Source organism: Anser cygnoides, chromosome 7 (genome assembly GCF_040182565.1).
Source record: "Anser cygnoides isolate HZ-2024a breed goose chromosome 7, Taihu_goose_T2T_genome, whole genome shotgun sequence".
Taxonomy (NCBI): Eukaryota; Metazoa; Chordata; class Aves; order Anseriformes; family Anatidae; genus Anser; species Anser cygnoides.
Genome location: NC_089879.1, coordinates 37,928,618 through 37,953,349, shown reverse-complemented (window position 1 = coordinate 37,953,349; position 24,732 = coordinate 37,928,618). Strand labels below are relative to the sequence as shown.

General features: G+C 41.0%; 1 protein-coding gene and 1 long non-coding RNA gene across 4 annotated transcripts; one reads left to right on the top strand and one right to left on the bottom strand.

Moving 5' to 3' along the window:
* The first annotated feature begins 2 nt into the window (after positions 1-2).
* LOC125182339 (uncharacterized) lies at positions 3-17,937 on the top strand. The gene is made up of 4 exons (XR_010832832.1): positions 3-245; positions 746-801; positions 6,258-6,339; positions 11,732-17,937. It is a non-coding gene; the product is annotated as an uncharacterized lncRNA (long non-coding RNA).
* MYOZ1 (myozenin 1) lies at positions 6,821-22,206 on the bottom strand. Of its 3 annotated transcripts, none has more exons than XM_048060025.2 (6): positions 22,021-22,206; positions 19,812-19,913; positions 18,112-18,293; positions 9,637-9,871; positions 8,242-8,401; positions 6,821-7,400 (listed from the first exon to the last, which is right to left on the bottom strand). In XM_048060025.2, the coding sequence occupies exons 2-6, from the start codon at positions 19,885-19,887 to the stop codon at positions 7,169-7,171; spliced, it is 885 nt and encodes a 294-aa protein (XP_047915982.1). In that variant the 5' UTR covers positions 19,888-19,913; positions 22,021-22,206; the 3' UTR covers positions 6,821-7,168. The 3 variants fall into 3 exon arrangements, with proteins under 3 accessions (XP_047915982.1, XP_047915984.1, XP_047915983.1); XM_048060027.2 differs by having other exon boundaries at positions 9,763-9,871; XM_048060026.2 differs by lacking the exon at positions 19,812-19,913.
* Positions 22,207-24,732: the final 2,526 nt, after the last annotated feature.

The following is a 24,732-nucleotide window of genomic DNA, read 5'->3' as shown; positions in this document are numbered from 1 at the left end:
GCCAGCCTACCCTCACAGCTGGGCCTTCAGCAGCGCTTGCTGTATAGAGCTGCCTGGATACAAACGTCTTTTTTTCGCCGGAAGGAAAATACGTGTGCTCGCAGAGCGTGTGTAATTCCGAAGGATTGCAAAGCGCGGTGTGTGAGCGCTGTGGGACGTGCCTGAGGCCAAAGGGAGCAGGCCGCCACGTTCACTGCTACTAAAAGTTTGGGTGTAGTCCGTAGTAGAGCTGGATTTATTCACAGGTTAGAGCCATAGCATCAGCAGCATCCATTCAAGTGATGCAAGCATAAATTAGATTTTCACATGGTCCGGGAGAATTTAAATAAGTTCTTGTATAAATTTGTGGTTTTACTTTCTAAGTACTAGACAATGTATAAAATCAATATTAAGCTCACATTCCCCAAATTGCATTAGCTGCACTGTGCAGTATGTGATTTTCTTGTTACCAACACAGCATACCGGTAAAATGCTACCCCTCAGGCAGCAGTAGTTCTGGGGATACCCAAGAAATACATTCCAAGCTTACTGGAGCAAATTCATTTCCTATCAATGTGGGATCATGCATGTAAAGAGAGACTGAAGATGACTGAGTGGAAAGTCCCTGAAATGTCCATGTTTCCACAAGTAATTGGTATCTTCATGCTAGTATTACAACCACCTGGATAAACTGTAATTAATTACTCAAAAAGAAGCATAAAGACACAAGGGCTAATGCACTTTCTTTTGTGCTCTTGTATTTCAGTGCTCTCAAGGTCTCAGAGATACTGTAACAGTCCTCAGAGCCATGCCACCAATTCTGTAAGTTCTGGAATGAGTTCTTTCTAACGAGTTGTTGAGCCCCGTTTTACATATAAGAAGTGAGTTGATGCATAATGTTATATATTTAAAAGATGTATTTCTGTATGTCAGAATTTCCAACTTCAGGTAATTCAGGTATGCCTTCAATAGTGTACCAGGGGCATAAAGTATGTCTGGAGGACTGGAACTCCTTTTTGTTCTGCACTTAAGAGTGTACTAGAATGGTGTGTACAGGTGTCTGCCGTTGGTAATATGACATCTCTAGCACTACTGAAATAATACAAAAATATTTGTGCATTTAGAAAGATACTTGTTTATTTGTTGTGACTTCATACCCCATTTCAGTTTTTTGCTTTGGGAATCAAGCCAAGCATATTGGTAGAGAGAGCAAATAAGGTAGGCCTCAACCCTCTCTTGGGGACCAAAGATAATTAAGAGAAACATTTAGAGAGAGCAGATATAATGAAGCCCTGAATCCATGCTAGCTTCCAGCCCATTAAAATATGGCTTTTTTTATAATAGAATATGGAAGTAATTATTCATCTGAGCCAGGCACCGTGGATTTAGACTAAAGCACTCTTCAGTGTAATTGAATTTGTACAGCATCTATGAGCAGGGGAGGTCCTGTGTGATATGGCTCACAGATTATGGCCAACTTAGGCTGGCCAACAGGCAGTTTCTCATTTTTCTGTTCATTCTCCTTCCAGGGGCCACTTTGTTTTCCCTGTGGTGAGTGATGTATAATGAGATTGCTGCTCAAGGCAGGAACTTCCTTCCCCCAGTGAGAAGGGAAAGTCTGGAGAGTCCTTATTTACCCTTTTGTATAGAGGGATGTTATGCAAAAAATGCTTTGCGGTACAAACAAAGCATTGCTTAGTGGGTAGCCTTTTTCATTCCTCAGTGACCTCCTTGTATTGTTTCTTCTCCCCAGCTCGAAATGTAGGGACCTGGAGTGAAACAGCAGTGCTTCCCTTGGCTCATATCTGCACCAGGGAAGAGTTCAGACATTTATCAGCCTTTCATAATGTCATGTCTTCCTTGTCCAGATTTCCAAAAAATAAGCATTCCCATTAAGTCCTGTTAGAAAAGCAAAGAAGAAAAACTCTTTTGGGTTGATGGTAAAATAAGAATTTATGACCATAAATTAATCTCTCCTTATTTTATGCATTTATTTGTTCACTGTGGACTTTTGGAAATGTTCGTTATAACTCTGGCTGGAGCTATACTTCTAACCTTTTCTTGTTTTTAAAGGAGAGTGATCATTGTCTGCAAATTTATCTGTGCCAATTCTCTCTGAAATTAGACCAGATGGAATTTGCTTTAAATGAAAAACAGATTTTTAAAACTAAAACTCTTTGCACATTTTTTTATAGTTTATCAGAACAAAAAAAAAAGAAGAGCCTGCATGTTTTCTTTAAAAATTAGAAAATACACATTTTAAGTTTTGATATAAAATAAGTAATGTTTCTAAAACATTTAATTGAAAATTAAAGGGTGAGTTTATATCTGAGATTTTTTTTTAATCTGACTGGAGTTTAGGTTGCCTTTAGAAGCATTCCTTCAGGGTGATTTATGTGGTTCTCTCCCCTTTGCTGCATATGTTAATTAACACAATATATATCTGAGCAAGTACTTGGACTCATTAGAGCATCATTTATGGTCTAATGTAAGCAAAAGATCGTCAGAGAGATGACAATCCCTCTATGTTAAAGACAGACAGAATAAGAGGTGCAGTGCTAAGGCGCTACTAATTTATTATGCTAGCTGAAGATACTTCTACTAGTAGATAAATGATGCCATGAATATAATTAAGTGTCTTGAATCCCATATACTCAGCAGTTCAAAAAAGTTGTAGGGTTCCACAAAATGTGTGCAATCTTGCTTCTGCATGCATCTGCAAATTCTGCTTATCTGTGGTCCTAGTCAGGCACACCTCCAAGACAGACCGCACAACTTGTCTAAGCTAGTTTGTAAGTCGCAATTTGAGGATTTTGGCCTGGAGGAGATTGCATATAAATGTATTAATGTGCTCTGAGCCAGCAGTTTGGCTTGCAAACTTTTCTAATATGCATCCAAGAGGAGTTAGCGTACAAGCTGCTGATGAGCAGCTGTGGACCCCGTAAGTTGCCAGAGAAGTGCTCACACCAGCTTCCTGTGCCAAGGGACAGTCCTTTGGAAGTGAGATGTTTGCCAGATGATCACACCTGTGGCAATCAGTCTTTTGTGGAAGAGAGCATGTACTTTTGGCAGGACAAGCTATGTAGGAAGAAAAAAGCCTTAGTGCCATGAATGTTCAAGCCTTGCACCACAGATCAGTGCTCCCTCTGCAGGGACAGCCACGTGTAAACCTCTTCGCTCCATAGCAGAACAATTGTTTTCAGGCTCACTGTCTGATGCCCGCATGGTGTAGAAGAGGTACAAATGCATAAAATGCATACATACATTTTGTATGTGTGTAAAATGAATATGTAACATTTTGTATTCACATAAATGCAAAATGAATACATACTATTTATTCACAGGATGATTTTAAAAAGCCAAACAAGACAAAGCCATATTCTACTAACACCCTGAAAATGTTTGAGATTTTATCTGAGAGTCCCTAAGCCTAATGACAAAGCCATCTCCTCTAAATGCTCTGTCAATAACAGCATCAAATGTAATTCCCAGATGTTAGTTGTATAAATAATTTCATCATTACCACTAATGGCAAGCGGCTCACATGAGACAGTCTATTATGAGATGCAAAACCTTTGATTAGGGAATACATTGCAGTCAAATGGAAGATCTGCACAACACAGAAAAGCATGCCAACCGTGCCACTACCTGCCTTACAATTTATGCCATCAGATATAACTTCAGATAGATTTTAAAACACATCAGTGCATATTTATGGGTAGTAACGCTGAGATCTGTTGAACACCCTTCTTCTACATTAAAAGTATGCACTACTTTTTTTACATGTTTTCAGTATGACTTGAATTCTTGATCATACAAGTTGCGTTACATGAGAGAAACATTTCAGAGCCTGGAAACTTCAAGATAATATTCCTAAAAATGACGCTGTAAATAACTACAAATGTCAGGACTTTTTGTTCTGAATGGAAGATCTGAATGTCACAAAATTCTATCCAATCTTTTTTTCATGGGTCAGCCCCTTTCTATTAAACACATTTTTGGCTGCTGTTCCATGGAATATAAGTTTAAGATAAAATAAGTTCAGTACATCGTCTATGAGGGGACTGTATGCTGCCTGTACAAGAGGATGGGCTTAATAATTTATTAGGTCTTTTTTGTCTGTGACTACTATGATCCTGCTTAAAATCAGATGACTGAGCTTCCATTCTGCAGCTTCCAGTATGTTGCGGAAATCCACTGTAATTAAATCTTATAAAATCCTCTTATTCCCCATATAAATAATTCTCTGACATAGGAGATTCCCCTGAGTCTACATCATAGCCCAAGGAAAACAAAGAGCAGAAGCAGTTACTTACATTCTCTTAAATATTTGATCATTTTGGACAAATTTCTGCACTGATTACATTAGTTGCAAGCCTCACTGAAATTAACAGTGGTACCAATGTTTTTTGTGACTGAATTTGGATTATTGATTTTTCTCACTTTTAATATTAGTTTGAGCAATGACTAAACTAGCGTATATTTTGAACTATATAAACAGCAAGACGATAGTTGTCTGAGTTGTTTTACAAAGTGAAGTGTTGGATTTCCCATTTTGTACTAGAAGCAAAAGCACATAAAACCTGCTTTACAGGGTTTAATATTGAAAGTGTGCTGGCAAAAGAAGAGCTATATGCCTCATTAAGCAGATTTACCAAAAATGAAGGATCCTCTTAGCTTACAAGTATGAACTATAGCAATATTAGTAATAATTTGTAATGATACAATACTTATTCCAAGCACATTGCCACTTCCTATCCCCATTTAGGCTTTGAGATAAAGAGGCACACAGACAAAAATTCTTGTGCAACAATACCTTATGAACCAGAGAGTGCTTTGGGAATACACCCAGTCCTTTGACCTACCTGCTGAATGATGCTGCCTCCCTTGTATGCAGAAACTTTGAAACTACACCACCAGAGAGCACTGTCCTATTTCTGCAATTACCTTTTCCTGCATGTTTGAGGACCTATTTTATTTAGTCTTTCTTATTTATTTACTTATTTTTAATTTAGTCATTTGGTTTTAGTCTTTTATTTATTTTTTTAAGGGGAACTTAAACACACATGTTGTGATTATATTGGAATTCCCTAACATTTTGGTATCATTTCTCTGTATCCACCAACAGCCCACAATGCCCTGACCAGCCTGACCTGCAACCTCCACCCCTCCTATGGTCCAGAAACCCCATTTAAGCTTAGGCCTGGGCCTTTGGTCTGTCTGAGCTATGTTGTAGGTGTCCTGGTCTGTATTCTTATCTTTTGGGTGGAGACCTGTGCTGTAGCTTAGCTTGTCTTCTAGATGGACTTTGGACCCACAGTGTAGCCTGTGTCCAGCCCTCTCTTTTTTTGTTCTTAACTGGGCACTGGAACAGGCTCCACAGGGCAGTCATTACAGCACCAAACCTGCCAGAGTTCAAGAAGTGTTTGGACAGCGCTCTCAGACACATGGTTTGAGTTTTGGGTGGTCCTGTGTAAAGTCAGGAGTTGGACACAACCATCCGTGTGGGTCCCTTCCAACTCAGGAGATTCTATGCTTTTATGCTTTTGCTCCTGACCACGCTCCCTGGATGGCCCCAGTGCCTGATTCAGAAAGGAAATAATTGTGGGAAATGTATTTTCAACTAATTCCTGGATCTATTTTATCCAAAGAAACAAAACAGGTTTGAGGATTTGTTTTCAACTCAGACTTCAAGTACTGTGTGGTAAAAGTACATTTTTGTTTTTCTTGAAGTCTTTTTCAGAGGATCAAAATACCACCTTTATATTTTTAAATTTAATCACAACAATGAGTTCTGGGAATGTCTTAATCATTAAATAGGACATATAATAAATGTTCTCTAACTATTTCAGCAGAATGAATGGGGAAGTACTCAATCATGACTTCTGCAGCTCAATGCCATTAGCATGATTTTTAAGAAATCTCAGGGTATCCCTGGCAGACTGGCCCTTTTAGAGGGGTGTAATAAAGCCAACCTCATACCTATACAAACAATAAATATCAAATATCCAATTGTAGGCATTTCTAAACAAGGAGGTAAAACTCCTAAATTAAAACTACTTCAATAGAAACTATCCTTGCAAATAAGCTGTTTAGTCCTGTTCAGCCGTTTAGTCAAAGAAGACATCCAGACAGGAAATTCCAACCAGTCTCTTTGCAGGTTGAGCCAGGGTACAGTGGTAAAACGGTTGTCTGTATGTTATGTGTCAGAGTGCAAATATCCATGAAACAAAGCATTTTGTGAAGGAAAAACAATGTTCTTCATTTGTTTTCCACAGTGCCTGGCTTTCTTTCTGTATGTGTGGCATCGATACAACTATTACAAGAAATGGAATAGATTTTTTGAGGCTGCATATTTGAGTAAGTATTGATTGTGGTGGGTGTCAAAGTATTTCTGGTGTAGTTAAGACTTCTTACTGCTTGCTCTGGAACTTTAGGCATCTCACTTGGGTGTGCCTCTGTTTCCTCCCAGCCCATTGCCTTCTTGTTCTGTCTATATGAAAAACAACTGCTTGAGCTATCACCTGCATTATACTCTGGAGAACTGGGGAATTTCAGGTGACGCTGAAATACTTTAATCTGTCTGTTACATTTACAGACCAACTTGCTACTTTATCTCTGATGATATTATGATTACCCATATCATTTCCTTACAAAATAATCACTCTTCATCAGTTTTGAGGTCTTTATCCAAGCCACCTTGATATATACCTGCCTATCTTATGACCATGCCCATTAGTCCCATATCCTTCTTCCCATGATAGCAGACTTGTTGTGAGACTGAATCTTTTGTTATTGCTAATCCCCAAATAGATACAGCAGTATTTTCAAGAGAAAAAAGTTTTTTTTTTTTTGCATCTTCATGTTTTATTACTTGTTAATATATGACAAAACAAATTTATTATGAAGCAGACAGGCAGCATTTAGCATTGCTAAACAGAAAAACTGTTCCTAATTTTGCCCTTTTATGCCCTGGTGAATAAAAAGCTCCTTTCCCTCAAACTGTTTCTGATACAGATTAACATCACAGCAAAGATTAAGTTTAGAAGCTACCAGGAGTTTGTCAGGGTTAAGGGCAAAAGAAACAAAGGACTCACAGGACTAGATTTGCACTTTTCACCTCCTTACTATCAATTTGCAAATAGAAAGGGCTGAAAAGAAAAAACAGAAAGACTTTGGGGGCAGGGATTTACAGCTCTTCTGTTTCACCACTTCTCGGCACATTGACCTCAGTATGATACTCAGAGGACTCTCCTGAAGGCATCCAAGGTATTGGGGTTCTGTTGAAGGAGGGTCTGTTTCTGAAATTTTGATTATATAACATGATAGATTCCGGAAGCAGAGGGCAAATATCAAACTGAGGCACCTTGAAAGTCATCCGTTTGGCTGCTTTCTCATAACCCCCATAAGGCATGGCAGTCCTGGCATAGGAGAACAAATGGAGTTAGTGCACAAAACGTAGGTAAACAACGGGACTTAGAAAATAAATTTATTGAGAATGTAAATTTTACAACTGTTGCAGTTAACTGGCCAACAAGTCCTACCCAAATACATACATAACCATTGCCTATGTGCTAAAAAAGATTAAAAAAAAAAAAAAACGAACAAATCCTCAATGCTCCTGTGTACTTCTTTAATCCCTGCTACATCAACCTCTGTACAACTATACACCTTTCACACCTGTTGGTATCTCATACATGTTGGAGGCAAAGGCTGTGATACTGCAGAATCGAGTGGGATTTGGTTTATCCTGGGCACTGATGTCCTGAGGCTATGTAAGTAGGTGGCAAAATAGAAAGGCTAACAGAAAGTTGATGCTGCACTAGAAAATCTATCAAAGTTTTCAGTCTTATCAGAAGCAGCAGGAAGATCCTTATTCTTATCTCAAGTACTGGAGGTACTGATGGCTTCTGATGTTAGGTATTTTTCGTGAACTCTTGAAATTTAAATGGCTGCAGTAGTAAGTTGTGGCATGCCAAATCTCCCTGGTCAAATGTGGGGAGAAAGAAAGGGAAATAGGATTAAAGTTGTCTTATCCTGCTACATAGGTTTCCTGTCCATAAGGTGAATTCAAAGCTCTAGCTCTTAATCTGTCTTCTCTTTGTAGACCTCCAAGCTTTTCACCCACAGGAGATTGCAATAAGCAAAATGACATGAAACTAATACTTATTTACATTGCACAAGACAGGAGAGCTATATCCAGGCCTATTGTGGTTTTTCTTCATGCAAAGTAAATGGAATTCAATATCCCAGAACACTTACCTGTTAAAAGATTTGTAATGGGGGAAATCAGCTTTGGGACTGTAGGACAGTAAGTCAATGGTCAACTGACTTTTATCCTCAGGGCCAATACCCATTGCTCGTTCCCAGGGGGAGATGTACGTTTTAAATATAGTGACTTTTTTGCCTCCTGACTTTCCATCTGTAAACAGAGGAAAGTAAAACACTCAAGTTAGATGACAGGTACTCCAAATACAACACCTTTCTATACTCTACTACTGAAACTGGGGCACCAGCTTTGTCTTTCTAGATCCTTTGTAACTCTTAGATCAAGTCCTAGAATGTATGGTTAGATTTCTCTTAAAAGAGACTGTTGTGGGCCACTTCCATCATTATCCACAAAAGTAGAAGTACCACAGTCTAAGAGCCACTCATTCAGGAACTTGCATTAAAGCATATACTTGAAAGCTAGTTTTTCATTGTTCCCTCTAGTTGCTCAGGTAGAAACCTCTTCCTCTAAGAACAAATGTCTTATGTACATCATCTCTTCTACTACCTTAGGGGAAATTTTTATGCAAGGCAAAATGCTAACTTCATTTCACAGATTTATATTTCATGGGGATATCCAGAAATATCAAAGCAGATTTTCATATAAAATGCACACTCTTCCAGAATGTAAATGAAAAACCTTGGATTTTACAAGTCACTTAAAGTCACTTACAGAAGCTGTTCACAGTTCCCAAGCAAATTTGCTTTTTGTTGTTAAAATGCCACAGGAACTGTTAAAATAACAATTTCACCTGCTGATTTTTCATACAAGAGATTTGATTCCAGGGGCTTCTGGCCAAACTAAATGGAGGGTAAAATTATGCAAGGACTAAAATCAGTGAAAGATATTCTGCCTCGTAAAGATATTGCTTCAGTTCACTAGTGATGATTAGCAGATAACATTTAGAAATATTGCTGTTTCTTTCTTACTATTATCTACAAAGTGCTGTTCATTAAAATTAAAACTTTGATTTGAAATTAAGGTTGATGTATGCACAACTGATGTGTCAGGTCAGACTACTGAGCTAAAGAGCTATGGCTACTGTCTCCAGTACTGGTCAGTATGAAACCCTTCAAAGGGAAGGTAGAGCCCCCTATTATGTATACTGGTGTACTGCTGTCTCTATTTCAAATCAGGAGCTTCCCATCATTTCTTTATTTCAGCCAAAGCAGGTATTTCTGCTTCTTGCTTATGAATGAGCAACACAGAAGCATGCAATCAAAATTGTCAAGCTAAAGGCAATTCAACTTTTCAGACTTTGCAATGCAATTTAATTTGGGAGAATTGAGATATTATTCAAATTCATTTACTGGTCCCTAAAATTAAGGCTGCCACAAGGCCTGATAGCTTTATCTATTTCTTGCTATCTATTTCAGAGAGATACTTGCCTTTCTCAGTACCATCACCTCCTTCTCCACCACTTCCAGCTGATTCCCCTGCATGCTCCCCTTCGCCATCCCCAGGACCTCCTTTGCTTCCAGGCCTAGGAGGAACGGCGGAATACTGCTGCTTACCAGAGCCATGCTGCCCTGCCGTCACTCCTCCTACCATCCGCCCATGGGCATAGCCATCAGCATCTTCCCCATAATGCCCACCCGGTGGGATAAACTTCTGAAAGTGATCCTAGGGCAGGAAGAAAGAGAGTAGAGGTCCCTGTTACGGGGCATAGTCTGTTCACACTTACAGGCTTGGGTACTCCTGAGTCCCTGCGGTCTGACTAGCCTTGTCCTGATTACAAAACCAGTGGCATAACTTTGTGTGAGTTATTCTCGTTATTCAGTATAGGAGCACTTTCAGAACATCAGCAAAGGCAACTGAAGGACACCTTTTCATGGGCACCTCGTAGTCATTTTATATGAACAGGGTGAGAAGAGGGGGTTCTGCGTACTGTACCCAGCAATGATCAGTATGAAATACAGGAGAAGGAAATGTATTATTTGCTACAGCAGCTGAAGGTCTAAGCACATTGGTCAAGCTGTGGGAAAGCAAGCTGGACAAGAAATAGAAAATGTTTTCTTGTGGGAGCTAAGTGTTAGAAGGCGCCAGAACAACAGGATACCTGTGAAAACATACAAGCCTGCCAGGTAACTGCCAATAGGTCTGTTTTCCATACATATGAAGGTCTGCATAGAGAGAGGTATTTACACATTGAGATTTACACTAAAGAGATAGCAGCCTGGTTTATGTCTTTTCTGTTGGACTAGGGCATTGGCTATAGGTACACAAATGTAACAGAAATAAAGCTGAAGCTGACTGAATCTATCTTTCCTCATGCAGCAATTCTGCTTGTGTAAATTCCTCTCAGGCAGTCTATGGGAAGTGCCAGTCTCAGGGCTCCCAAACGGTTAAGGCTTTCTCCAGGCTCTTACACCTAGTACAGTTTAGCAAAAAGAAGCTTTCCAGGCTGTAAACAGGCTTCCAAGGCCAGCTGTTCAGTCAGCTAAAAATAGATGAGAAGTGAAAACCCCACAAGGCTCTAGGCAGAATTATCTAACCCTCTGCTCCTTGTGTCTCGAGCAACAGTGTCCAGGGTTTCACAGCAGGCCACCAGGCTGCAACCCAGGCAAGGAGCCAGCTGCAGGCTGAAGTGGCAGAGCTGGTGCCTCCAGGGCCTTTAGGGACTGCCTGTCCTTCTCCTAGCTGTAGGGAATTCCCTTTTTAGGAACAGTGGAGATAATGTTTCCCTGAATGTCAGGAAGCCTGAGAAGGGAGAGGATTGTGAGCACGAAGCTTAAGCTGTACACAGGATCTAGCAGGGCAATCTGTTCAGTTATGCATGGGAGCTATGTAACTGTAAAAAGGCAAACTGAAACAAGGATTTTGTTGTTGTTGTCATGTAGGGGCCAGCATGAGGTTATTCTCAAAGCTTAATATATATGGAAGGTTAATGCTTCTACTGATTTGCTCAGTAATTTCAAAGCAGGGTTTGCATCTATTTTCCTTCAAGTTTCACCCATGCTATGTGCCATTCCTCAGAATTAAATACTTATTTCTTTTTTCTTCTGCTAACTTACATTCACTCTCACAGAAAAAAAAAAATCACAAAGCATAAGCATAACATGAGCTACAGTAAAATGGGCTGGTTTGATCTTGTGTGCAATGGCAGTATTTGATGTGACCAGGAAGGGGCATCATTGTCATCTTGTGTTATTTTAAATTGCAATATTATCACTAAGCAGTAGTGAAGTTTTTCTGAAACACAAAGTGTGCCTCAGCAAAGCCACACTTAAATACTATTTAGATGCAAATGAAATCATTTTGCTGGGTCTTCAGCCTAGTTCATGATTCTTCATGGACCTACTGGGTCTATGTTCAGGAGACATCTCCATTCAGATAGGAAAGACCCATGGAACATGTGTTTTCCATGCAACACCCCAAGTCTACTCACCTGCTAGAATAAAAGTCTTGTTTTCTTTACTTTTGGCTATCACAATGGATTATCTTAACTCAAATGTACATAGAAATCCTCTTTTTATGTAACAGAAGGCAACAGCAAATTCATCTTTTTGAAATCTTGATCCTTGCTGGCTTCAAACAAGCTCACTCCAAGACAGCATTGCTCAGGAGCTGTGCCTCAAACAGGAGTCTTAATGCAGTCAAAGCTGGGTAAGTGCAGCTTTATCTTTGGTATTTGCAGCATGCCTCTGGTCAGGGTGTTTGGAGTGAAGAGAGATTTTACTTGGGTGGAATGCATGGCTCATGCCATTGGTAACAAGCTGTGGAGGTTTACATATATGCATATTCACATCACAAAAGTGACTTCTCAGTTAGGGTTGACTGAGCCTGTTGGTGGAAGTCCCAGAAGAGAAGCCCAGGAGTGTCAACTGAGAAGGCTGATAACCCTTTCCACTTGGCCCAGGGGACAGATCACTGTCTCTCTGTGGTAAGGTCTGCCTTGTCTGTGTGTTTCTGGAGGAAGCGGACAGTATCAGTCATCTCTGGACATCTCAAAACCCACTCAAAGAAAAGAACAATTGTGGCAAGTTCATCTAATACATAGTCCCCTGGCTTGCCTAAAAATTATGGGCTCTTGTCTTTTAAGTTATCACTAGCAAGAGCCTGATCCTGCAGGCTGAGTGCCTGGATCAGATGAATTCTGAATTCTCTAGGGCTGCTCCATGTGTCTCATGAAAAACAGATGATGAAAGATGATCCAACTAATAGAGCTGAGATCTCTAAGTATCTCAAGGCCCTGACGTCACTGCAGGCAGTCCCCAGGAGGAGACACCGTGTGCTCCCCATCAGCTCCTCGCTGTGCCCTAAAGAGAATGATTGAGGCCACCAAATGTGTTTCTATTTCCACCTCACTGATAAAGAGCTTTCCAAAGGCTTGATGCCTACGTGGTTACTAACACTTCTGAAGTTACCATGACCGCGTCCTCTCAGTAGCAGCCACTCAAACATTCCTTAGTGGTGGGATGGGTGGTTTAAAATTCAGACACTTGAATATGAGAGTAGGGATGGCTGCATAAGACTGCCTGCTGTTTTTATCAAAAATAAGGTAATGAGGTGCCCATCACACTTTAATTTGGCATTGCACAACCTTAAACCTGTGATTCACTTTTTCAAAAAGGGTGAACATAAAAAGTAATCTTAGCTGTTAAAGTATCTTAAGCTATTTTTTAATCACGTTCCCCCAAGAGGCATAGTTTAGTTGGTTGAGCTGCTTTCTATTTCCAGCTCTACTTCTGACTCGCTGTTTAATCTTAGGCAAAGAATTTTTCATCTCTGTGCCTGAATTTACCCATCTAAATAATGATAATTCTTACCTAATGCTACATAAAATTATTTATATCTAATTTGTATATTTTGTATCATCTTTGTCACATTGTTGATGAAAGTAATTGTGTTTCTGAATTTCTGAATTTCACTCCAAAGTTTTCTCACAGTGCTCCAACAAATGGGTGGAGAAACAATGGCTCCTCCTCTCTGTCATTCTGCTTTTTCCGCACCAGTCACTTCTTGAGCAAGAAGCCAGCAGACTTTGTGTTCATTCTTACATAGTTTGGGGTGTAGTTGGGACCTCTAGGTCTTCTGCACTAATTCGACTCCAGCACAGCAAGGCTTATTTTATTAGATAGAAAAGTTACACCTCGAGTGGCTCACTCCACTTAAGTCACAACATGGGAGGTCTCTCGTATCTCAGCGTGTACTTATTCTGTAAGGTTTGTTCAAGAGATTTAATATTCCCTGCAGAACAGACTTCTAGAAACAGTGCTTTTTCTAATATTTTCTCCATAAGCCTACCTCCAGTGATTTTGTTTGGCTTTCTGATAAGTACATTAAGCAGCAAACTGTCATTGGTTCATGCTTGTGCCTTAAACTGAGTATAATAACTGCATGATAACTTTTCTGTTCCTCCATCTAAGGATGGAGGATGCTTTCATTCACATACTGTATCATGTCTGGCTATTTAACATGTAAGATCTGTGATGCAGGTTGTTTGTGTACTTTTGTCTGCTGTGATGCACCACTTTTGGCATTGTTACCTCAGCACTTCCATTTTCTACCTGCCACTTCTGCTTACTCCTCTGGGTTCTTGTTCAGCAGCAAAAAAAGATGCAGGGTAACTCCTGCCATTATCCAGAAGAACAGGAATCCGATTCGTTAATCCTTTTTTACTTCCTATGTTTTGTGTCACACTGGATATCTTAACTGATCTGAAGAGACCTCCTGACCTGAAGTCCAGCAGAAATTACCTACCAACATATTGCTCAGCTTGTTTTCCTACAAGCATTGCCAAGATACGGCAACTGCCTCTGTTTAACTGGTGGGCTACTCTGAGAATGTATCAAGGTGGGTTTTTTGTTTGTGGTTGTTGATTTTTTTTTGATGTACTACTGCTGCTAATTGCCTCCCCACATATTATGTTACCTTTGTAGTGCTTTAAATTTATGATATGGTAGGTAAAGCAGACAGAAAAAAAGTACAGACAAATCAAGTCTTTCTGTAAGATGTTTGCTGCATGCGGCCCAAATCAGGCCACAGATTTTGACTATCAGAAAGACTATTTTTAAGGATCCTCATTAGAGGATAAACATCATACCAGCAACATCCAAAAAGAATAACTGTGGTTTTGTTTTCAAACAGTTTCTACCAATTGATAGCAGGAAGGTCTTAGACAGAGGTTCCCAAAGCACAAGTGGGATCTTGAGATGAATTACAGCAATAACAAGTGGAGCTGCAAGGCTAAGAAATGCAGTTTCACATGATGTTGATGTATTTGACAACAAATAAATTAGCGTTATGAAGTGGAATAAAGGCCTATGAACTGCTGATCTAATTTCTGAACAGTAAAGTGGGATTTAGGAGACCCAGAAGTAAGATGAGACCCTCTCTGTGATACTGGGTGATTCATTAATATACCCCATGTCTCAGTTTGACCTTTAAAAAATGGGTGTAGTAATTTTCTTCCTGCTGTGGTCGGTCAGATGCTACAGTAATAGAGCCACAGCTAGCTAGGATTTTGTAATGGTCTTTAGTCAGTAACAAACTGCATCTTGTAACTCCACAACGCGGTTGATAATGTCCTCAGAGGCACGGAGTGAATCACAGTTCCTTCAACATAGTGGCACAGCATGGGGTAGGGAGAAGAAGTCCTTCTTTTGATTATTAGCCAGGGCCAGGCAGAGCCCAGCTCATCCAGCATGGTACCAAACAAGGAGAACTTCACAAGAACTCTCCCTGTTTGACAAGATACCACTGTGCTGTAAGTGTCAGACTCAGTCCTCCCTAAAAACATCCCCTTGCACTGCATACTTGCAAGAGAAAAGGGACAATATTGAAAATTGCTACATAGTAGGTAGTGCATTTCATTGTGCTCACATTGGTAACGTTCAATTGTTTTGACTGGGGGTTTAGCTACAGTTTGCCTTTAACTGGATGCATTGGTCCACAGGAGTGATAAGAGAGGGAGTGGCAGGTTCTCACCTCTGTATGGGTCTGTCTGGCATTTATGCACATGCAATACATACGTTTTCTCTGCTAGAAGTAAGGAGAGTGACCTGGTTGCCTGGTGTGGTTGTTTGGGTGGAGGAGGAGAAGGAGGTGGAGGAGGGAAGCAGGAGGGTGGATCAATGACACATGACTGCTGAGATCTTTTCCCATGTGTGGAAGGTTTATGGCTATAGCACAGGCTATTCTGGGACCCCTTATATGGTTTGGATTTATTTTTAATAACCTTTCTCTTTGTCCTGTTTTTATATTATATTACCTTGCTGTTAAACTTTTCCTGGGGGGAAGAAACAATCTGTACTCCATCCCAGCCCTTTCTTGCTCTGCTTTGGCCTCAGAACTTTTTCAGACAGTTAACAAATCCATGGTATAAAAACAAGAAACAAACCACCAGCTTTAAATCCCTTCGCTGTCCCACAGCCTTGAAGGCACAAGGACTTCTTTGGGACAAGTAGCAAAGTACATGAAAATTAACTGAGAGGAGGAAGTGACTGGAAGAAGCAGTAGGAATTCTCTGCTCTGCCATTAGCTTCCTCTCACAGTTCCTTTTTGTTTAAGCCTTCTTTTCTGTATCATCCTTTGAGCAGAGCCATGAGCAAGGAAGGAAAGGAACAGAGAACTAATCAAAAATTACCATCAAAAGGGCCTTTTGATAAAGTGATTGGGTGCTAAGGTCAAGCATTGTCCTGATGGTTTGGAAGATAACAGTGAGGCCACAGATCTGCTGCCATTAGCTGCCTGTTAGCAACCAGCCCCTCTGAGGGGATTGCTTCGTTGCTGAGATCTCTCAGCTTTTATTCTTGCTGCTCTGGCTGCCAGCAAAGGTGCTAATTCATGCTAGCTGTGATGATGAGAACAGTTATCCACAGAAACAGTGGATGCAGCCTGGCAGAGCCCTTGCTCAGAGCGCACAGGGCAACCAGCAAATGGTAACAATCATGTTTGTAATCCTGCTAAAATGGCCCTGAGTAAGGGCAGTACAGCAGACTGAAGTCTTCCTGCACTGACTGACAGAGATTCATTACGTGTACCATGAGCGTGGAGAAAAGAGAGCCCTGAAAGTGAGTCGTGGAGGATTCTAAAGCAGAAGAGTACCAGCTCCTCTTTGGAGCCTTTGCCATTGCTGTCATATAGCAAAGCCATGAAAAAAATCCTAGGCTTGCTAGGGTATTGTCTAACCCCCAAATACATTTCTCCACAACAAAATGTCTTAACAGTATTGCTCAAAGTGCAGGGGAGAAGGGGTTTTCTTGCAGAAAAAATGTAGAGGTTCACTACAGAAAAGGTATGGAGTGAATGTCAGGTGTGGGTGAATAGACAGAATGAAATAGGAAAAACAATGAACAGAGAGAAAGTGGTCGTCTTCAGCCTTTGTAATCTAAGTCTTGGAGGGACCCAGTGTCTCTGTTAATACTTCAGTGCCTCTTTGTTTTTGCATATCCAGTTATTCATATTCAGGTTTGCATATCCAGTGAGCTCGTTTGTCACAACTCATTGACTTTGTATTTCTCTGATTGGACACCCCTAAGTGACACCCTCACTTTTTTGGAAGTTTGGACTTCAGCCTTTTTATTCCATTACGTTATTATTTTCTCATTCCTCATGTGATCCTCACTGCAGTCTTCAGACTCTGACATATGAAGTTGGCCCTCATACATTATAGGAGCTCTGAGATTGCTGAGTATTTATAAAAACAGCTTGCATTTCTCTAAGGTTTTCATTCAGAGAGTTCAAAGTTCAACACACCAGTCATTCTGACATCCCTTCTAGTAGAGAGCTGGTTGAAGAGAGGAACTGCCTAAGGCACAAAGAGATGAAGAAACTGCACGAAGTACAACAACACCAGATATGCTTGCTGTATCTCTGGTGTGTCATCCCTGATCTGCAATCTGACCTACTGTGACAATTTTAATGATTTCTTTTATTTCAGGCATCTTTCCACATCCTGCTTCCCAAATTGTCATTTTTATAAGTCAACTACAAAGGTCTACTTGCTGCTTTTTAAAACATCAGAGAGCTAAAAAATAGTGTGTTTTCATTTGACAGAACATTATCTTCAGCTTGACTTTTATTATTTTGCTTGAGTTTCCCTGGACTGGAAAACAGATGCCATAAAGGGATAAAACGACACCAAATAAAGTTTAAAGAGCATCAGAAGATGAGATGCTGCATCACAATGTGTATGAACCTGAAACATTTTCTATTTGTTTTACTGAACTCCTGACAATCACGTGAAAGGGAAGTTTCCATTTGTAAAAGTTTAAGTATCTTCAGAAGACCTTACTGAAGAAAGTTCAAAGGTTAACTAACAGAACTATCTCATGGGAAAGGGGAAAACAAGATACCATATCTTATAGGGAGATACTATAGAAAAAAAACAACCATAGATTCTAGCAAGTATACTGCAGTATCTTCTTAGAGCTTTCTGTCTGAATTTTCCTTTACAGAGCTTCTTGCAGAAATGAGCAGAGGACTCTGCACAGTAGGAAGAATAGAAGTGTATCCTAGGCTAAAAATAAAACTGTACCCACTGGTGCTGAAGTCAGACCTGACTGGATCATTTCCATCTTGCAAAGAAAAATAAGGGAATGGGTAAAACAACAATTACTCCTGCCCTGTGCAGCTATGAACACCTGCTGTACACACAGTACTCCCTCTTCACTCAGTACTGGCTTTTCTCATGCTTTTATGTGATACGAAAGTATTTGCCAAAGGAAATTAATACTACTGCCAAAAGGAAATAAAATTTGTGTGTTCATATATATATATATATATTTTTTTTTTTCTGCACTCCTTTGCCAGTGGATCCCTCCCTTGCCCTTGCACATACGGTCAGACAGAGAAGAGCTCAGGCACTTTCTATTCCTATTTCCCCTGGGTGTATAGAGCAGTTTTAATTTCCAACCTACCACAGAATTGTCGGTGAAGGCATCAGGGTTATTCTCATAAATGAACTTCTCCACCCTCAGCTGTCGTAATTTGAACATCTTGGATCCTTTGTTAGTGAGGAGAGAAAGCTCTTCTAGCATCACATCTCTGGGGATGCTGATCTTCTTCCCCAGGTTCAGCTTGGATACCTCTTGTGGCATGTCTACAAAACATATGAAATGGGACACTTTAGGAAGTACTTTAGTCCAGCTCTCTTGTCTATTGCTTCCCAGCATCAGGGACTTCAAAGCAGCCAAATTCTCTTCTAAATGAAGTTTTTAGGAAATAACCTATGCTTTTTTTTTTATTATTTTTACTGTGGATTGCAATCAAGACATAAGGGTGCATGTATTCCACATGTATCCCACATCTGAAGCATTTCAGTGCAGCAAAATTTATTAGTATTGCCTCAAAATGTGCCCCTGGCTTGTCCAGTTACTGCCCTATACTCCCCTCCTCTGGAGTGAAATGAGTGGCAGTCAGCTCTTCAGATAGTGCTGTCACACAATGAACAAAGACAACTCTGGCATGCTTTGGTTTAAACATTATCCTGTAACCATGGCAAGATTTAATGATGTTATATTATGTTTGTTTGTTTTAAGGGGAACTTTTGGAAGGAAAAGTGGTTGAACTTCTCTTCAAGACAATAGGCTGGTTACTGGATAAGTCCCTTTCCATATAATTTGGTACCACCAATTCTCTGTCAGAGCAATGGATTCAAATATTTTCAATGTAAAAATCTTGCAGAAATGTGGTTAAACCTTTTCATCCTGAAACAAGCAACTTTTCTACTTTTCTTTTTTAATTGTGTGCATGTCTGTATTAAGGATAAGACCACTTATCTGCCTTTACTTGTAATTTACAACAGAGAATAAATCTCCCTCCTTAAACTGGTATAAAATTGGTATAAGCCCATTAATTTTAATAGACATTCTTTGAAGAAATTATCTTTTTTTTTTTTTTAGCAAGCCAATCATATCTGACACTATTTCCTAGAGCAAAAGGAAATGCCCTTTAATGGAAAATTGGATTTTTACTTGCTCGTTTACATGAATGCAGGATTAGGGATGAATAGAAAAATAAATACGTGTACCCTAATAAAGAAGTTTCAGTAGTCCTTTTTGGGAGCTGAAGAAAGGGCCAGCACTGAATTACTACTTTACAAAACCTCTGAAAACATTTCCCATGCTGTTAAAAGTAGAGAAGAAGATCACTGTTAATTAAAAGTCACCCTACCCAATACACATGTATTCTGTAGAAAGAGAAGTGTCCCAAGTCATATTCTTCCTGCTGTGTTAACCCTACTGAGAGATTTTGACTTTTTCCACTAATGAGTGTTGGAATCAAAGGAATTCTCTCACAAAGAGGAAAAAGAAAATAGAGGCAAAGATTGCAAGAGAGAGATTAACGTAGAATATAACTAGGCACTGCAATATTGATGCCCAGAAGTGATCATATTCTCTTTCCATTCACACTGATACGGTGTATACAACACATTTAATAGAACATTACAGAATGTGATGTGGCTGAAGGCTGAGCTTTAGTAATATTTGCGACCTCTTGGTATGTTCAATGCATATCTTGCTGTAGGAGTTCAGTCAGATATGGTGTGAAATTTTGAAAGCTGAAATTTAGGTTGAAATCCAAACAATTCTCATGTGTGCAGTTTTGTATATCTTACCTTCGTGTGTCAGCTTCCCAATGAGTTTAGTGGACTTTTTCCTTTTAACAGGAGCAGGAGTCCCTGCAAGGGGCATTCCCACAAAGTGTTCTCTGCTTTGCTCTAAACACACAAGGAAATGGAGAATGAAACACTGGAAAGTTATCTCTTGCCTCTCTTTTAGCTGCCATCTACAGTTAAGAGACACCTGGTCTTTGTTTCACACACAGGTTCTTTTCTATCCCTTCCATGTGGAAGAGGTAGCAAATGGTATCATCCTATGCAAAATATCCTGGTGTTCTTTGGAGACATAGTATTATGACACAAAATATGACAACTGGTCACAGAAGAAGCATTGCCATCCAAAATACACATTATAATTGCAACATAGTCTCCCAGCACCTGTGCGTGCCACAGTGGTACTCTGTTACCTTGTGCGGGAGTAAGTAAAGGTCAGTTTGAAAATTTGCTACCATAACATACTCTAATAGCATGCAGTTATCATTCAGTGGTGGTATATGCTTTTGTATTAAGATGTTGAGTCTGTCCATGAGTTATCTGGGAGCATTTTGAATAACGTGTTAGTTTGGTTTAGATGTTTAGATAGTTCTATTGAAATTAGAATATTTATTCAGAACCCAACCATACTGCAAGTCCTAAAAAAAAAAAAGAAATCCTGTGTAATTCTAATTTGTTACAGAAGGGCTGAAGAAAGAAGGCACAGGCAAGCTTGTTGAAGGAAGAGTTGTTCACCCGAGTTGTTTGAAGTCACTTGCACCTGTATCTCATATACTGATCTTATCACATATCGTTTTGGAGAGTGGGGGAGAGGAAGAGGGAGATTTCTTCTGGTACACTGTTTTCCATCTTTGTCCCCAAATAGGATAAAAGATGTATGCTTCAAAGTCAGGGAAAGTTAGGAGAAATCTCAGCAATTTCACTTCGGGCAGCTTTTCGCAGTCCCTCTGGGGGTTATCACACATAACATGAGTAGGGCCAAAGTCTTGCCTTCGCTTTAGCACTGTCAGTGCCCAAATAGCAGCATATAGGGGGACAGATCCTCACCTAATACAGTGCAATGCAGATGAAAAAGAGCAAAGGTCCATTGGCTTCCTCAACAGAATACAGTAACTGATCATCTCCATCCTTGTGCCTCTTTGCATCTTTAGTTGCTTCACACTTCAGAACTGAATAGACTGAACTATGAGTTATATTTATGTACCTATGAGCACATATATATATATATATAAACTAGCAAGCAAACAACTAGCTCTGGGAGTTTGTGCACTGCCCTTGATGTGATCAAGACATTTTTATCTTCTGTGTATTTTGCAGTTTTATTCCACTGTTGCTCCTTTTGCAACGTGATTTTCATGTGATGAGGTGATGATAACTGCTAAGGCAGCCCAGCCCCATCAAACCAGCTTCAATCACACTGGCAGATATTCTCTTGGATTATTTTTACTTTCTGATTTCCAAGCTTTTCTTTTTCCTGAGATGCTGCCTGTGTAGTTCACATCACAGAAGAGCCCATCCTGGTGTATTCCCAAAGCAAGTGTAAGCAGGTGCAGCCATAAAGCATGCACTGCACATTCTCCTCGAGCAGACAGACATCTGCTTGGCTATTTAAAAGAAGCGGGCCCTGCTTGACAGGAAAGGGGCAATGCTGCCAGGAGGCAGGGGGGTTGGAAGGTTATGGCCCATCTGATGGGTCACAAGACTGGCAAAACAGAGGGAAAATCATATGCGTGCCCCAGATGTGGTCTCCTTGGGGCAAGACAGGAAGGGCTGGCACTGTTAGGGAGCCGTGCCCTTCCAGCACACCCGTTACCGAGGAGCAGTGACGGCAAGGCTGTCCCGTTCTGCTGTGCTTCACCAATCCATCAGGACTGGGAAGTGGAAAACCTGCTCCATGGAACTGGTTTAATGTAAGGAAAAGGGCAAGTCTTCCATTCGGACGGGGCTGAGAGCCACACTGTGACTCTTCCTGCTACTCCACCACAGGGGAGGCTGCTGAAGCCTCAGTCCCCAGCCTCCCCACTGTCCCATGCATAAAGCCAGGGCCACAGTTATCCTTTTCTCCCCTGAGCCTTATCCCTCAGTGCAATTCCTCTGTCTTTCCCTGCATGAGTCTTTGCAGCAGTCATTTTCTTGGTTTTGTTTCAAAGTGACCTAGTTTTTACCCTCTCCAGCCCCTGCCCTAAACTATTTTTCTTTGAGGTCAACTCACCTCAGGCTTGCAGTGCCCCGCTCAGATCAGCTCATGCGCCTGCCCCACAGCTCGGCAAGGGGCTGCTTCCTCCCAGCTTGTCCTTGGGTGCTGCTGGGGAGGCTTGTCCGGCAGCCCTGCTCGCCCAGGGGGCCTGGGTGCAGGCAAGCTCTGCCCAGCACAAAGTGCTGATGCAGAGTGCTGTGAATTTGACTCCTGAAGTCTGCTTGCACAGGCATCCTGTGGTTATTAATAGCTGACAGTCCAGAGCGTAGAGTCTCAGATAGCACTGCCACCAGCCCTGAGGAGAGGGGAAAGGAAAAGGTTGCTCCTTGGGCCTCCTGCAGTCGCTGTCTCAGTGCCCAGGAAGACCAGGCACCCCATAGGTGCCTCACTCAAATCAGTATGCCATTCCTCTTCCTCCTCCTATTGCATTTTAGTAATCCTTTCTCAATATCGTGTTTCTCAGCAATGCCTCAAAAACTCTCTGGGGTTTTGCTCTTATTTACATGTTTCTTCTGCCCCCTCCTCACTCCATCTTTCAGCTTGGCCTCCTCTAGGCTTCATACACAATTCCTAAAATGCCAGGCATTCAAGTAATGCATCAGAAAGCAGAGAAGTAAAGTGATCATATGCATTAACCAAGAAGTAGTGGCAAAACCACAAAGTCTAGAAAGCTATTTAGAGAGTCTTAGGAAGTAGCTGTGCAAAGTGTATGGCAAGCCCAGAAGAATCAGACAGCAAGGAAACTCATTTCCTGATTCATGGCAGAAATGGGGTTGATTGCCTGCATTTTGTGTAGCTCTGTGCGTGCCAACGATGCTCCTGCTTTAGCTCCTTTGTCTGTGAATAGGAAGTAGACACCTATGGGCAATAAACAGCCTTTATACCCAGCTTGGAATCAGGGCACATATGGCAATCTCCTAGCCTAAAGTTTCCTGTTTTCGCCTCACTTGTATCCATGTAACTACTATGTATACCTCACATTGTGCCTGTAGCACAGCACTTATTCTCCCCTGGTCACATCCACTGTAACACCTTACTATAAGTTTTCCACTGTCCAGAAGAGCACTGCATCCTTCACTGAATCCAGCAGATACACTAGAATGACCCATGGGGCTGGGGGACCCAGTTTGTGCCCCTACACTCCTATGCTGGTCAAATACTACTGTCCCAACTGTCCCGCTGCTGTACCTCACACCCACCACAGTGCAGGTGGCCACAGAGGAGCAGGTCTCTCTCTCTGCTCACTGCAGGTTGTACAAAGAGGAATATTTTGTCACCACATATATTTCCCTTGGATTTGGCACCGTGTCGGGCATTTGCCCAGGGTGAGCAGGCACAATGGGCTGATGATTGCTTAAAATCAGCAGCCCTTTGCCTCTCCTTTCTCAAAGGCATGAGATACAGTTGCCTCATAGATTTAAGAAGTTTCTGTCTCCATTTTGATAATCAACTAAGAATTAATGTGATCTGTATTATGAGGTAGGAAGCTGAGAAGTGCAGCTACCATTATATGGCACCTTCCTGCAGTCACTAGAATGATGCTAAACTCTGCCTCCTCTCTACTTGCTTCCAGCAGCTGTTTTCAGACCATTTTATAGCTGCTATATTATTTCTTCAGTCATCTCCAGCACCTTCATGAGCACAAATTACACCTTAGGTGAACAATCTGTGCTAGATGGATATCATAGGGAAATGTGTTGGGTTTTGAGGCATGGTGTAGCTCTAGAAGATGTTGTAGCAGGGAAATATGTGTTTATTCTTCCCTACCACAAAGCACGACCTGCTACTCCTCTGCTTCCTCCCATGCCAGTGGAGGGATGGTCCTGATGCAGGCAGAAGAGCTGTGCAGGATGGAACGGAGAAGAGGGCCTCAAGACTAGTGGGAGATCAATGGAAACCCTCTTACAAAACTCTAGAGAAAGTAGGGAAAAGCAATAGGAAGGAGATGAAGGGAAGGTGTGCCTAGTGCAGTGTCTGTGGATCTCAGACAGGATACAGGCAGCAGTCTTGTGTCTGACACTTAAGCACCAAGGCACATCTTTAACTGAGATTCTCACCTCCTACTCTAGCTTCAAATAAAATGGTATGGCTCCATTTTCAGTTGCCAGGCTGAGAACTAAATGCTGCTCATTCTCCTCTCTCTGCACAGTTTCTCTGAGAGATAGAAATACGTAGTTCACTAGTCTAGAAATGTCTTTGGTGGGCCTAGCAGAGACTGCACTTGTGCCCTGCCACGATGCCAGGTTCAGCAGCTCAGTGGCTTTTTCCATAGGTAGTGTTGTCCCAATCTGATAGCCCTGCCGGAAGTAATAGGATGAAAACAGCATAGCTAAGAAGTAATGTGGGACTATTACTCTTATCTTATAACCCACTCATGCTCAAGGCTCAGACTTATAAATCATTACAAGACTTGGTTGATGAGTTACTTTTTTTTTTTCTTTTTTTTTTCCCTGGATTGTGGTGAGATATGGGGGCTAAATTCAGTCCTTGCTTGAGTGTGGAGCTTCCACTTAGGTCAGTGGTAATAGTACCTGTCCTGCCTTAAGGACATTTCAGCACTTCAGAGAGGAGATTTTAATCATACAAGGGACTGTCTGTATTTCACTGTGACTACCTCCTTCTTTCCAAATATATGCTTTGCTTAAGTGGCTTTAAGAGCAGCCTGCACAAAGCTTTGCTTTGTCTGACCTGTATCTTCAAAAGTTGTTTATTTTTGTGCTGAATTCC

Coding starts and splice junctions, on each gene's coding strand:
- MYOZ1 (XM_048060025.2), bottom strand. CDS start 19,887: ATGCCCCTTGCAGGGACTCCTGCTCCTGTTAAAAGGAAAAAGTCCACT. Junction 9,872..18,111: donor CCTTCACCGACAATTCTGTG/GTAGGTTGGAAA, acceptor TTCCTGCCCTAG/GATCACTTTCAGAAGTTTAT. Junction 8,402..9,636: donor AGGTGATGGTACTGAGAAAG/GCAAGTATCTCT, acceptor CTCTGTTTACAG/ATGGAAAGTCAGGAGGCAAA.